This window comes from Topomyia yanbarensis, chromosome 2, assembly GCF_030247195.1.
Source record: "Topomyia yanbarensis strain Yona2022 chromosome 2, ASM3024719v1, whole genome shotgun sequence".
In the NCBI taxonomy this organism is placed as follows: domain Eukaryota; kingdom Metazoa; phylum Arthropoda; class Insecta; order Diptera; family Culicidae; genus Topomyia; species Topomyia yanbarensis.
The window spans coordinates 174,728,930-174,742,499 of record NC_080671.1 but is presented as its reverse complement, the minus strand read 5'-3'; the positions used below and the strand labels follow the sequence as shown (position 1 = coordinate 174,742,499).

General features: G+C 40.2%; 2 protein-coding genes across 3 annotated transcripts in view; one reads left to right on the top strand and one right to left on the bottom strand.

The window, feature by feature from the left end:
- The window catches only part of LOC131682177 (acylphosphatase-2), a 29,713-nt gene extending 23,714 nt beyond the window's left edge, over positions 1-5,999 (bottom strand). The window contains exons 1-2 of one of the 2 annotated variants that reach the window (XM_058963466.1): positions 5,790-5,999; positions 5,585-5,723 (exon numbers count right to left, since the gene is read on the bottom strand). In XM_058963466.1, coding sequence (XP_058819449.1) covers positions 5,585-5,654 — 70 coding nt within the window. In that variant the 5' untranslated portion in view covers positions 5,655-5,723; positions 5,790-5,999. Of the gene's footprint in view, positions 1-5,584 lie in introns of both variants that reach the window. The other variant, XM_058963465.1, reaches the window with a different exon arrangement.
- The window catches only part of LOC131682173 (phosphopentomutase), a 207,858-nt gene that overhangs the window by 23,981 nt on the left and 170,307 nt on the right, over positions 1-13,570 (top strand). The gene's annotated exons all lie outside the window — the stretch shown is intronic.

The following is a 13,570-nucleotide window of genomic DNA, read 5'->3' as shown; positions in this document are numbered from 1 at the left end:
AAATAGTGTGTTTTGAAGCATGTAATATGAATCATGTTCTGGTAAGAAAACTGTAGTTTTTTTAGATTGTAGCACTGTTAATTGTCGATGGATTTGCGTAAATTAATCCCCAATCGATCCAGAAAAGTCCAACTTTAAAATGGTTTGCAACTTTATTTGGATATTTCAACTGTATACTATTGAAAAATCTGTATTATTGTGAAAGCATTGTGAAAATGTCAGAAAACAAACAAAGGTTCCACTTATGTTTTGATTGTTGATGGATTTTCATAATTCAACCACCAATCGATTCAAACAATTGCCAATAAAAACATGTCAAATTTATTTGTGTGTTTTAGGGTCGATTTCTTCACTTTCGCTTAACTTTTAAACCTGGTTCACCAGTACGTTTAAAAGTGGCTTAACCGCTAAGCGAGGATGAAAAAATCGGCCCTTAATAGTACACTATTGAAAATTTCATAAATCTGTACCAACAAAACAGGCAAAACAAAATCAATTTTCGCTAATTTGAGTATTTCCCTAATCTTATCGCTTGCTATAAAAGGGAAAGGAATGCCAACTTGTTGGTTTTTACCGTAAGACAGAAACTAAACTGCTTGACGCTTCTAACTGAACTGAACTATTGACTGGGTTATCAATTTCCTACAACTGCTTCGTCGGCGATTATCCTGTTGTGTCGTGTAAATGATGACCTGGCGTCTCGCTCCTGGCTGATGCAATGTTGGTGATTGGATGCGTTGACTGCTGGTGCTTGCTCGTAAGGGGATCGGTTCAGTACGGTGTATACATACTTGATGACTTTTGAGCAAATGTATTCATAACTATACAAATCCGAAATTTTCGAAAGTATTAAAGAAAATGAGTAAATGTGGCAACACTGTCACTAAACGAAAGACATACTAAAAAGGATAAGACAATATTTTCGTTTGTTGTACAAAAGGCGGCCTTTCCATCTGCATCGTAAAGTTGATAAAAAAGGTTGCCTTGTTTCAAAACGTCCTCATTTGACACGAACTGGGCACGGGAAATGGCCCAAGCGATGATTGCTCAAAAGATAGTGGAGAGGTCGAATTGTTGGTTTACATCATACGATGCGTATGATCAGTGCCGGTAAAGTCCAAATCGTTTCATAGGATATCGAGCTAAATCATTTGATTTACCTTTGCACTTGTTAATGAGCAGTACCAAAGAATTGTATAGTTATTACTCCGTTCGACATAGTTTTTGTTTTTGATCTTAGTTGAAAATCAACTGAATCAAAATGCTGATCACTGTGAAATTGATTTCATTTATTTGCTCCGTTTCACCGCAAATATCGCAGATAATCTGAAAATTTGTGATAATCTAGAAATCTGAAATGCGTGCATGGTTTTCGCTAGACATGTAACCGTGGTCGTGTCTTGTACACAACCCTTAATTTTTTCGCAAAAAATAAAGTTGCTGAGATTTGCCTAACGATTCACTACCATATGCCGTTAGGCCCCGTGCAAAACTGACTCAAACATCAATTCGTTAAAATTTAAATAACTTCTCTTGACATTGCTGGATTTACTTGCACTCTTCGACAAAGTCGTAGGTAATTAAATTTTCGTTCTTATTTTCACTTGCAGTGAAAATCTGATGTATACTGCACCATCTAGCGGTGAAAATGCGCAACGGTGGGGTTTCTCCATGAAAATAGTCACAAAATCCTAAACAAACCTCAAGCACGTTGGTTCGGTAGATACACTTTTTTAAAGTCTCGGGTAGATACTCCAGGTGGGATCAGGAATCGACTCAGGAGTGGGCCTATTAAGTTTTCAAAAATTCCTTTTTTTCTGAGCAGTACGCTACAACGCCATTATTGTAGTTTGTGTTCCAAAAAATATTCCAAAATATATGATCGCGACAAAGAGCAGCACAGCGATTTAAGACATTAAATATCCGCAAAATCTTTGGCTATCCTGAAGATGCGTTCCAGCGCTCGAGACGCTTAGTCAACTCCGTAGGCGACGTGTTGTTTGAACGTCAGATGAGAATCCAGAATTACTTCAAGATCCTTCTAGCCTATTGAACTATTCAATTTCTGCTTCCAGCAAACGGCAGTTTAAATAAATCGAATATTTTCTTCGTGAAAATGAGATCTGCAAGCACCTTATCCTGATTTACACCTAGGCGGTACTACACCAACCAGCAAAGACTTGAAGCTGGTATTGGTGAACTCTACAAACTACAATTGATCAAATCAGACGGAATATCTTGAGATCGTTCGCGAAGGATAATCGTAGCGTTTGCATATTAGACCTTTCCACATTTGAAAATATACATGGGTCAGCTCAGATGTTTGTTCTAGGTGTGAATTTAAAAACTTTTGTCAAAAATGACTTAATTTGCACATAACTTAGAGATGTCTCCAATCAAACATCATGTTTTTGCTATGTTTCCATAGGAAGATCACTTATACTCTGATTTAATATGCCCTACATGTTTATTTAGAAGAGCCGCTTTGTCGATGGTGAACTTTCTTCGCAACGTGCCTCTCAATAGCGTATGGTTTCAACATCTTCGGGGTCTAGATTAGTTTCCCAATATAAAGTGGAGAGAGTTCTGCGGCGATCAAATTGAGCGAGGTGGATGTACAAAATCTTATGTCAGGAGTTAAAAGAAAGACTCGGCAATTCGAATTCGGTTAACTGGAAGCTTAGGTGAATGTATTTTCTATATTTTTCATAAACAACAACGTTTTTAAGTAGCTATAACTCTTATTTTAGGCAAGATTTGTTCATAAAAATAAGTAAGGGTAATAACTGGGATTATCACCTTTCATTTGAGTGCTTATAGAAGTATTGTCCGTAGAACTAAAATTACTGCCAGGGCCATATCAAGTTAGCGATGAAAAACGAAAAGTTGATATATTTGCGATATCCTGCAATATTATTGAAAATGATAAAACTTATCAATTTAGACTACCTTGAACTATCATTTCTATGCATTCGGACTATTGAGAATTGCATTGAGGCTTTGTATTTTTCATACAAAATTGAACTTGAGGCTATAGGCTATATTTTTGATAATATTACGCACGACAAAATGACGTCTGTATTCAAGCGATTTCCTCATGGGCGGTAAGACATACAGTTAAAACTTTTATATCTCCATGGACCGAGGTGATGTTCCCAATAAAGTAAAGCTTTTCACTCTCGATAAAAAAGCTACTGATCTGACGGGGAATTCGCTGTTGTGGTAAAAACTTCATTTTTGATCACAACCCAGTACATGAATAAATAACGCTATCTGAAAGAACGTCTGTAAAACTTAACTTTGTCATTTATCAAGTCGCAGTTGTTAAGTTTTAGCCGCTTTTAGCGAGTTGCCATTATTCTGGGTGGCTTATATGAAGTGATACCAGCTTCAACGTGGTAGGGGAATTATGGTTAAAACCGACACCTTAAGCTTAACAATTTTTCTAAGTTGCCACAAAACCAATAAAATTATAGTTTTTATGCAGAATTCTTCTTCAGAAAATTCTGAACAAGACTTAATTTTTTCAGCGCTTCAAAAAATTAATTTCATTAAAAATTATTGGTTGTAAAACTTGGAAAGTGACTTTTTGCAGGCACTGCGGGTAAAACCGACACCCCATAGGGGTAAGACCGACACCCCCTTTAATTTATTTTCTCTCCACTTTATTAAAATCTTTATCTTTATTAAAAATGAGATATATGCGTGATTAATAAAGTGTGAGTATGTATGATGCAAATATGTGCTTTTTATTGATTCATTATGTAGTGAGGGGAAGATAGTTCGAAAGCGTAGTACTATAAATAAGAATATTTTATGCTATAGGATTATTTATTGATATGAGTATTCCCAGTTAATCCTTCCGCACATCATTGCAACCTCCAGTGTCATTTTATTTCGTAAGAGAAAATTTGCAAGCGTTCTACGTTCTGCTGATTGGATTCATTCACTTATAAGTGACACACACTTCTTAGTAAAACTAGCTTTTTCAGATTTGATTTTTCGGACGCTGATAATCAACGATCTATTGGGGGTATACATAAGATCATTGTCTCATTGTGATAAAGTTCGTCTATGACAAACCAAGAGAACACTAGAAATTCGGTTTGATGAGCTTTTTGCAGAAATAGCAAAAGCTTCGATAGAATCAGATAAGCAAAAATTCCAATTTTTGATTTTTAAAGAGACTTACAAGAAATAAACACAATAAAAGTATTTCTGTGTATTTCTGCTAATACTATAGTGTTCTAATAGGCTAATTGAAGTGTCACAAAGATCCCCAGTATTTTGAAATGAATCGCAAGTATACACAACCATCTTAACAGCGTGTCGGTTTTACTCTAACCATAGGATGTCGGTTTTACCCCAACTGCGCACATTTTTTTATAAAAGCAATTGAAAATATTGAATTTCTCAAACTCGTCTTCAATGCACCTAGTTGATCATTGAACAGGCCAATAATAACAGGTACTGAAAAATGTGGTGATTTGAAAAGCTTTTGTTCGGTTAAAACCTTAAAATCTACCAACGAAATTTAACATCCAGACGAGTATGAACGCTGCTGTCGTATGTTTTGTTTATTTTTATGACATTCGGCGTACTAACGTAAATCCAATTTTTCTTCTAGTGCTCTAAATAAACGTACTAATAATAATGTATCATTATGAAATGAATAAAAATTTGATTTCTAGGAAATGTTGTGGGGTGTCGGTTTTACCCACAGTGTCGGTTTTTCCCACTATTCCCCTACATCTTTGAAACTAGTGTGGTTAAGAGCAGCAGCTTGTGCAGCAGTTGATGGCAAGTGTCACGCCCATAGCTCGAATTCTCTTTTGAGTGTAATAAAAATTGAAAAACGCATATTGTATATTTGAACTACAGTAAATACACAACGTTCCCTTCTAATAACGTTTTATCGCTTTCTAGAGACCTAGAACAAACAGATTCTGAGATTCTTTCAATTGAAAGTGTACCGATTCTAAATTGGCCGAACTTCATCTATAATAGACAGATACAATTCTGTCTGTCGCCTTCTGGTACCGTTTTATAGGTTCTTCACATAGCTGAGCCAAGACATGCAAATTTTGCTCTTGAGCTTTAACTGTTCTTCGCCACGCGCTGTCGAATCACAAATCTGATCTCGAAGCGGCGTATGAGATCAAGTGGCAGAGGCGAATATAAAGCATAGAAAAACACACTTGAATTAAAGTGGAACAATCGGTTTTAAAATTCTTTTCATTTCTAAAATCGTCGTCTGGCAGAAGTTGAAACTGTGTGCCTTTTCCGTTGGTATTTTCAGAAGAATGCCCTAGGAAATAAGGAGCCCGAGCTGCAGTTCAATTTGAAATTATATTGGAATTATTATGAATTTCATAGAACTATGTATATTTGTACCAACATCATCGTAATATTGTAAATAATCTTGTTAACTTTCAAACATGTGCTTGGGAGTCATATTGTGCATTGTTAACGATATGTTCAGAAATTTAGTACATTTTTTTGTAATTGCTCATAAAAGCTGTTACGCCATCGGTTGTCTAGCTCTTCCGAAAAAGTCTTCCACACGATAACAAATCTATCTTACCTTGCACCTGACCGAAGATTTCAAAGTCACACTGCACCGGCATGTGATCCTGCGCATCCTGGACACCCATCCTGAGTTAGCTTTGTTGTTGTCGAAACTCCGAAACACTCAAAGTATGCAACACTGCCACTAGCAAGTTCTAGAAACAATCTGTTTGCTGTACTTTGCACTAAAATGTCCCAATTGTCCTGAGTTGCTCACTTACAATGGATCTGGTTGGCTAAAAATATCTTCCTCTGCACAGTTCCCAAATCACAGATAGCGCGTTCTCTTTGATACTAGTTGTGCTGTTTCCGTTCCGTCGAACGACTTACGACTGCCAAATGACGACTGGTGCCGGTCCGGTACGATATTTAGGATCTATCTCTCTACTATCAGCTTTTCTGTCGCACTTCGGAGGCTGCGCAAACCGTTTGATCGATTTTCCGAAGCTCTCGCGTGGTTCCGATGGCAGTGTAATTCGCTCGAATGATCGATATTTCGATATGTGATTGCAACAACAGAGAGCGCAACCGTGTTTGTTTGGTTTGGTTGAAAGGCTGTTGACAGTTGTTTAATTCTGGCCGTCTCGAGTGGTGTATTTTTAATTGATTTTTTCATAAAATTAGATAGTTAATTTAGTGCAACTTTACAGGTGTGGGTGTTCGAGCAGAACGACTTCGATGAAGATGGATGGGTTTCTTTTTTCGTTTAACTACGACGCAAAAAGCTATCGAGGAAAACAACCAGTGTTTTCCAGAGATCGTTGACTGTTGACGTCAAAGTGCAGGTCGAATTGCGTTTTACTTCTATTTGCAGACTTTGGATATCTTAGTTGATTAATTTTTTTAGATTATAATAATTCATTTGTATCGATTGCAAAATCATAAATATACTTACTCTTAAATTTGCTATATCTACATTGTTTTTCAATGCTGGTGAAAGCCACCAGTAAGAAACTATTTCAAAGGGCACTGCTTTCTAGATGTGTATGGTGTGGTACACGTTGCGCTGGAATTTCAAATGTTCAATGATTTGCTTCATTCAACATGCACGCGTTTGTTAATCTGGGTAGTTGATTCGTAGTAGGCTTTTACGCTTTCTGTAAAGTAAACTAAAATATTGGCCACTTTTAATGTTAAATTCTCCTGACTAGATTGGATAACACATATTTTACATGTCGTCAAATGTAACTTCATGCGAATTGTAAGCGGCTTTTATGTAGGGCGATGAGCCTATGATCGCTATGTTTCTATTACCACCATACCCATTTGAAGCCGTTGGTTAGAGCAGCGTCTGCCATCTTTGTTTAACGCATTGATTCAAATGGTAGCGCAACAATAGGGGCACTCGATTCCAGTTTTCGTTGCGCTCAAGCACGAGAATCTCACTGTTTTCAGCGCATTTGTGTTATTATTTTGGTTCTTAACAACAAAGTAAAGCTGTTGATGCCCATTTGTACGCATTCCATTGTTTGTAGGCCAAGTAATTAATGAATAAGTGAAGTACTCTCCTTAGTATCGTGAAAATAGGCACTTTACCCTATATCGAAATATAAAGTTACAAAAAAATCAAAGTGTGCATTTATTATCCAGAAATGACAGTAAATGTTCCCATTTCCCGAAAAAGGCATATGACTAAGAATTCTTGATGTGTTCTGTATAAATTTGTTGACGAGTGTTTAAAATTCTACTGGTATTTGTCGAACAGCATTAAATAACCGGTTTCATTATGCTGGAAAATACTGCATTAAATAATCTATACTAACCTTCCGAGCGCCATTCAATAGCCTGATGACAAAGATCTAACGGTGCACGGCTTAAAAATGTCGCATCAATTGCAACATTTAGTTGCACAGCACATTATTCTATCCCAAATTTAATCTCCCATTATTATAAAACTTGTACAATTGGTCAATGCCAAACTAGTCCGGTTAATTGATGTTCAATTTCCCGGAACAGGAACATCGCAGTTTATATCTTATTAAATCATTGGCTTGTTCACAGTATGACCTGTTATAGTTGGCACCGGTTGCCGTAATCTTTTCACAATGTCATATCGTCGCTGTTGTGCTATCTTATGACAAACGGCATTTTGGGGGTAAATTGAGTAAGATATGTCACATTACTTGTCTGGAAAATCTCCACAAAGTGTCATTTTCAGAATTTTGACATTCTGCTTGGTTATTGAGATATAGCGAGAAACGGGCAGAGGAATTTTTAATTTTTTGCTTTAAATGACTGTGTCTGGGGATTGGCTCAAGTTATCTTGATGTATAAGATGTTTTTATGTGTAAAACTATCGGAGAAACATAGTGGCATAATCATTTTTGAAATAAAAATACAAGAATTGTGAGAAAAATGCTGTTTAAGTTTTACACTGGAAATTTAACATATTTGGTAACACTGTAACCAAAAATAACTATATTTTCTAGATTCAATACACACCTATGACACGTGTGAGTGCAAATTTTGTTTACATTTTTAGTAAAAACTCGCAACATAGTCAACCGATCTTCGTAATATTTGGGAGATTAATACAGAATAGATAGAAGCATCAATCTTCTTTGAATGGCTTATACCAATTATAAGTTTCAAGATATGTAATATCAAATTTTAAAAACCGTTTTTCTTGAAATGTGCTAAATGGCGCTTGCCATAAGATAGTACAACAGCGACGACATAGGATGTTGGCTCACTTAATTGACGAAGCTTGTTTCGGTCAGGTTTTGCGAAAGCATTGTTGCACGTGCTAAAGGAATATTTATTTATATATTTATTTAATGCGTATGATATTTATTATTGTGATCTGTTGAAAGTTAGAAGTACTAAGCGTCGTTTTGACTATGTGTGTGTACATTTTAGTTGGCACTATTTCATCGTCACTGGTACTACTTCAAAGTTAAGTCCGCTCGCCCAAACATCGTTTGTTGTGGCGCTTGTGTCGTGATGGGATGTCGCAACAAATGCAAGAGTCTAGACGTTCAGGTATAATTCAATCCCAATTAATTGCGTAAGATGATTTGGGTGTGTTGGGGAGGCTTGTTTTTGGCTAAGTTTGTTAAGTGGTTATACAATGTTGCACCAAACATTGGCAACTAAAATCGAATTCAATATCATTACACGAGCGTGTTGATTGCACTCAAAACAAATTTGTTTAAAAAGTGCATTTTTGCGTTGGATTTGTACAAATGAAACTTCACGCTTTCTCTTGATTTTTTTGTTAAAGTGTAGAAAAGGTAGAGAAAAGGGCGTTACATAACAAAATTGTTCAATTTCTTTTTTTATAGAGGTTTCATGGTTTCTTTGATCAACTACGCTATGCTCGCCCCTTTAGACAATTGTTATTCTACCATTGCAAGGCTAATATAATATATAATTCCTTGAAAACTACAAATGTTTATATTACTCAGAATTTGTAACGTCACATTACTAAACTCGGTCGGGAAGAAAGCTTCGGATCATGCCGGTAGAAGACCTCGTTTCATTACTTCAAAAGAGAAGTCTGTCCAGACAGGAAACAAACCAGTTTGAATCCCCCTAGAAGTGCAATTGATTGGAGCATGAGCATGAGCATGAGCACGATGACCGTAGTTCGTAGTTTCTACTCTGTGATTGGCCAGAACAAGTGAAATTTCACAGAGAATCAACGAATGGGGCCTGGGAGTAGCTATCCATCCTCAATGTGCACGTTTCGAAAGTTCTATATTATTTGAAATGCCAATGACGGCGCTGACCACGTCCTTACAGTCATTGGGGAAAGGAAGGAATGTTAGTGTAACAAACGTTATTATGGAGACCTGTATACTACTGCATCTTTACGTTTGCACGTGAAGGAGTTTTTGTTAGTAGGATGGGGTAGAAAGTTACCCTAACCTGGATTCACCTTGATGAGTGATACGATCTATGCAACTCTCAGTAGTGTAATCATGTGTTTATTACCCTGGGCAGCCGGCTGACGATGATTTGTGATAGATTTATCGTTTATTGGATTAATTTTAAAATGCACGGCTGGAAAAATCTTCAGCTGCGGACAGTAAACAGCTGGGAGTGTTGCTTATGCTTAATTGAATCAAACGGCAGGTGAAGGATTTCATTATTCCTTGCTCCTTCGTTCAGCCGAAACATGGAATTCCAAGAACAATACAATACTCTAGACATTTGTCGATATATCCATGTAATAGAAGCTTTCATAATACAGGAAGTTCAACAAGAAATTTCGGATGGACGAAATTGGCACAGACGTACGCAACGGACAAGAGACTGGAAACTTGGGACATGGAACTGCAGGTCGCTTAACTTTATTGGGAGCACTCGCATACTTGCCGATATAGTGAAAGACCGCAAGTTCGACAATGTGGCGCTGCAGGAGGTGTGTCTACGGTGCGGGTCTTTCGCGGGAACCGCACCATCTACCAGAGCTGCGGCAATACACACGAGCTGGAAACAGCTTTTATGGTGGTGGGGGAGATGCAAAAGCGTGTGATCGGATGGTGGCCGGTCAGTGACAGAATGTGCAGGTTGAGGATCAAGGGCCGGTTCTTCAACATCGGCATAATTAACGTGCATAGTCCCCACCTCGGAAGTAGCGATGATGACAAGGACGAATTCTACGCGCAGCTGGAGCGTGAATACGATCGCGGCCAGAGACATTATGTCAAGATCGTCATCGGCGACCTTAATGCTCAGGTTGGCCAGGAGGTGGAATACAGACCGGTAATTGGGAGGTTCAGCGCCCACCAGCAGACGAACGAGAACGGCCTAAGACTAATCGATTTCGCCACCTCCAAGAACATGGCCATTAGGAGCACTTTCTTCCAGCATCGCCTCCTGCACCGATACACCTGGTGATCGCCGCAACAAACAGACGCAAATTGATCATGTTCTGATTGATGGACGGTACTTCTCGGACATTATCGACGTAAGGACCTATCGGGGTGCTAACATCGACATCTGGTGATGGTTAAACTGCGTCCAAAACTATCCGTAGAGAACAGTGTAAGATACCGGCGCCCGCCGCGGTATAACCTGGACCGACTGAGGGAAACAAACGTCGCGACAACGTACGCGCAGCATCTTGAAGCAGCGCTGCCACCCGAGGAGGAGCTCATCGATACTCCCTTTGAGGACTGCATGACCAGAACTAAAGCAGCCATAAGCAGAACTGCGGAGAGCATCCTGGGATACGTACAGAGGAGTCGACGGAACGATTGGTTCGATGGCAAGTGCCAAGAGATATTGGACAAGAAGAATGCAGCACGCGCATCGATGTTGCTTCAAGCCACTCGTCAGAACGTGGAGTCATATCGACGAAAGCGAAAACAGCAGACTCGTCTTTTTCAGGACAAAAAGCGCCGCCTGGAAGAGTGAGAGAGAGGAGATGGAGCTGCTGTATCGCTCTCAGGAAATGCGGGTGTTCTTCACGAAGCTGAATGACTCTCGCAAAGGCTTTGTGCCGCGGGCCGAAATGTGTAGAGACACGGTAGGTGGCATCTTGACGGACGAACGTGAGGTGGTCGAAAGGTGGAGGCAGTACTACAATGAACATCTGAATGGTGCGCAGGCGGACAATCGGGCGTTCGAGGAGGACGATTATGTCAGTGTCGCAGCCGACGGGGATGTACCGGCGCCCACTATGAATGAGGTTAACGAGGCTATTCAACAGCTCAAGAACAACAAGGCAGCTGGTAAGGATGGATGAAGCGGAGCGGAACACTTCAAGGTGGGTCCGCAGAAACTGACGGAATGCATGCACCGAATTATCGAAAGAATCTGGCGCCTATCACCGCTGGTAAATGGACTTGTCAGGAGTTATCAGGCTGGTTTCATCAACGGCAGATCACCAAACGACCAAATCTTTACTAAACGGCAAATCCTCCAAAAATGCCGTGAATACTAGGTCCCGACACATCATCTGTTCATCGACTTTAAAGCCGCATATGATATGGTGGACCGTGTGGTGCTATGGAAAATGATGGACGAGAACGACTTCCCTGGGAAGCTGACAAGACTGATTAAGGCTACGATGGATGGTGTAAGGTGTTGTGTCAAAATTTCGGGCGGCCTCTCGGGCCCGTTTGAAACACGCAGGGGACTAAGACAAGGCGATGGGTTGTCCTGCCTGCTGTTCAATATAGCGTTGGAAGGTGTAATGCGAAGAGCGGGGTTCAACGAGCGGGGCACGATTTTCTCGAGGTCCGGACAGTTCGTGTGCTTCTCTGACGACGTGGACATAATCGGTAGAAGTAAGGAGACGGTAGCAGATCTGTATACCCGACTGAAGCGCGAAGCAGCACGAGTAGGACTGAAGATAAATGTTTCTAAGACGAAGTACATACTGGCTGGCAGAGCTGATCGTGACTGCGGACAATAACACCAGCCGGGACATCAGAAGGCGTATTATTTCTGGAAGTCGTGCTTACTATGGGCTCCACAAAACTTTGAGATCGATCCAGGAAGCTTCGCCACCGCACGAAATGCGCCATGTACAACACACTGATTAGACCGGTAATTCTCTACGGGCACGAAACGTGGACAATGCTCGAGGAGGATCTGCAAGCACTAGAAGTCTTCGAAAGAAGGGTGTTGAGAACGATCTTCGGTGGTGTGCAGGAGGATGGCGTGTGGAGGTACAAGACGGAGAGGAGCGCAGCGTTCCCGGTGGCTGGACCAAGTGAAGTAGTGTTACAGTAAAATGTGTAATTTAAATGTAAAAAGGGAGGAATAAGAGATTAGTGTGTACTGCAAGAGGTGGGCATTTGACTGCCCGCTTGAAAACAAAAGATCGCTGCACAATTTGCTTGAAAACAAATCCCCGGAAGAACGGGTGCCAAAATAAAAATGGATAGTCTGATAAAAGAGGTTGACCGAGTACGGTCGGTGGCGGTCGGCGACTCCCGCCGAAAAAAAAAGTTTAGTCGGAAAAAATAGTTGACCGAGCACGGTCGAGAGCGGTGGTGTTTCTCCCCGCTGGAGAGTCTGAAAAAGAGGTTGACCGAGTACGGTCGGTGGTTTCCCGATATTCTAAGTGAGGACTTTGGATTGCGTCTGGTTTTCGATCCGTTTAATTACTCTAGCCGGGAGGTGCGGGAGAAAAATCGTTTTTTCGTTAATTTGACCTCGACCGATTCGGGTGCTCTTCACGATTCGACTAGTTTCATGCTTCTGTCGGAGGCGTCTGTGGCGGACGTGAATTCAAGGTTGGAGAAACCGGTGACGGCTTTGCAATACCGGCCAAACTTTGTTGTGAAAGGACCGGCCGCATACGAGGAGGACAATTGGAAGTGGATTAAGATAGGCGAAACGATCTATCGGAATCTGAAGCCGTGTACGAGGTGCATCTTCATCAACGTGGATCCGGAAACTGGAATACCCAGCACAAACTCGGAACCACTAAAGACGCTCAAAACGTACCGTCGACAACCGGGCCTTGGCGATGATCCAGTTCGGCAGCTACACACAACCACGACAGCCTCAGTGGAGATCGACCGCGGTCTCTGATGACATCAGCATTATCGGGTAAGCCTGCACACTATTAATTCTCACCTCCCCTTATTAGCCCTTGCCATTAAATATATATGTTTTGGGATTATTAGACATTCTCTGTCGGATTTGGGTGAAGCTAATTCTTTGTTACAGTAGAACCTGGCGAGTATCGGGCACCTGAGAGGTTGGAGACAAGCAGCAACTGACCGAGTGACGTGGCAGAATATTGTGGAACAGATTAAATCATGATAATATGATGTACAATCAGGAAATAAAAATACATATAAGAGGTATATAAATTTTGGTATTATTTTTAATGACAATTATTTACTGGCTTCATTCTCCGCGGACGATTGATTCCTATGTTATAATTATTCGCGGGCGTTGTTATGCTATCTAAGGCACATTTTAAACGTTTTAAAAAGAACTACCGAAATACCTGAAACGACTAACTTTGTATGTCGGATAGACAACCGATGGCATGTGCGCAGTTTTTGCCTTTCTCATCTAGAAAGGTTATGCA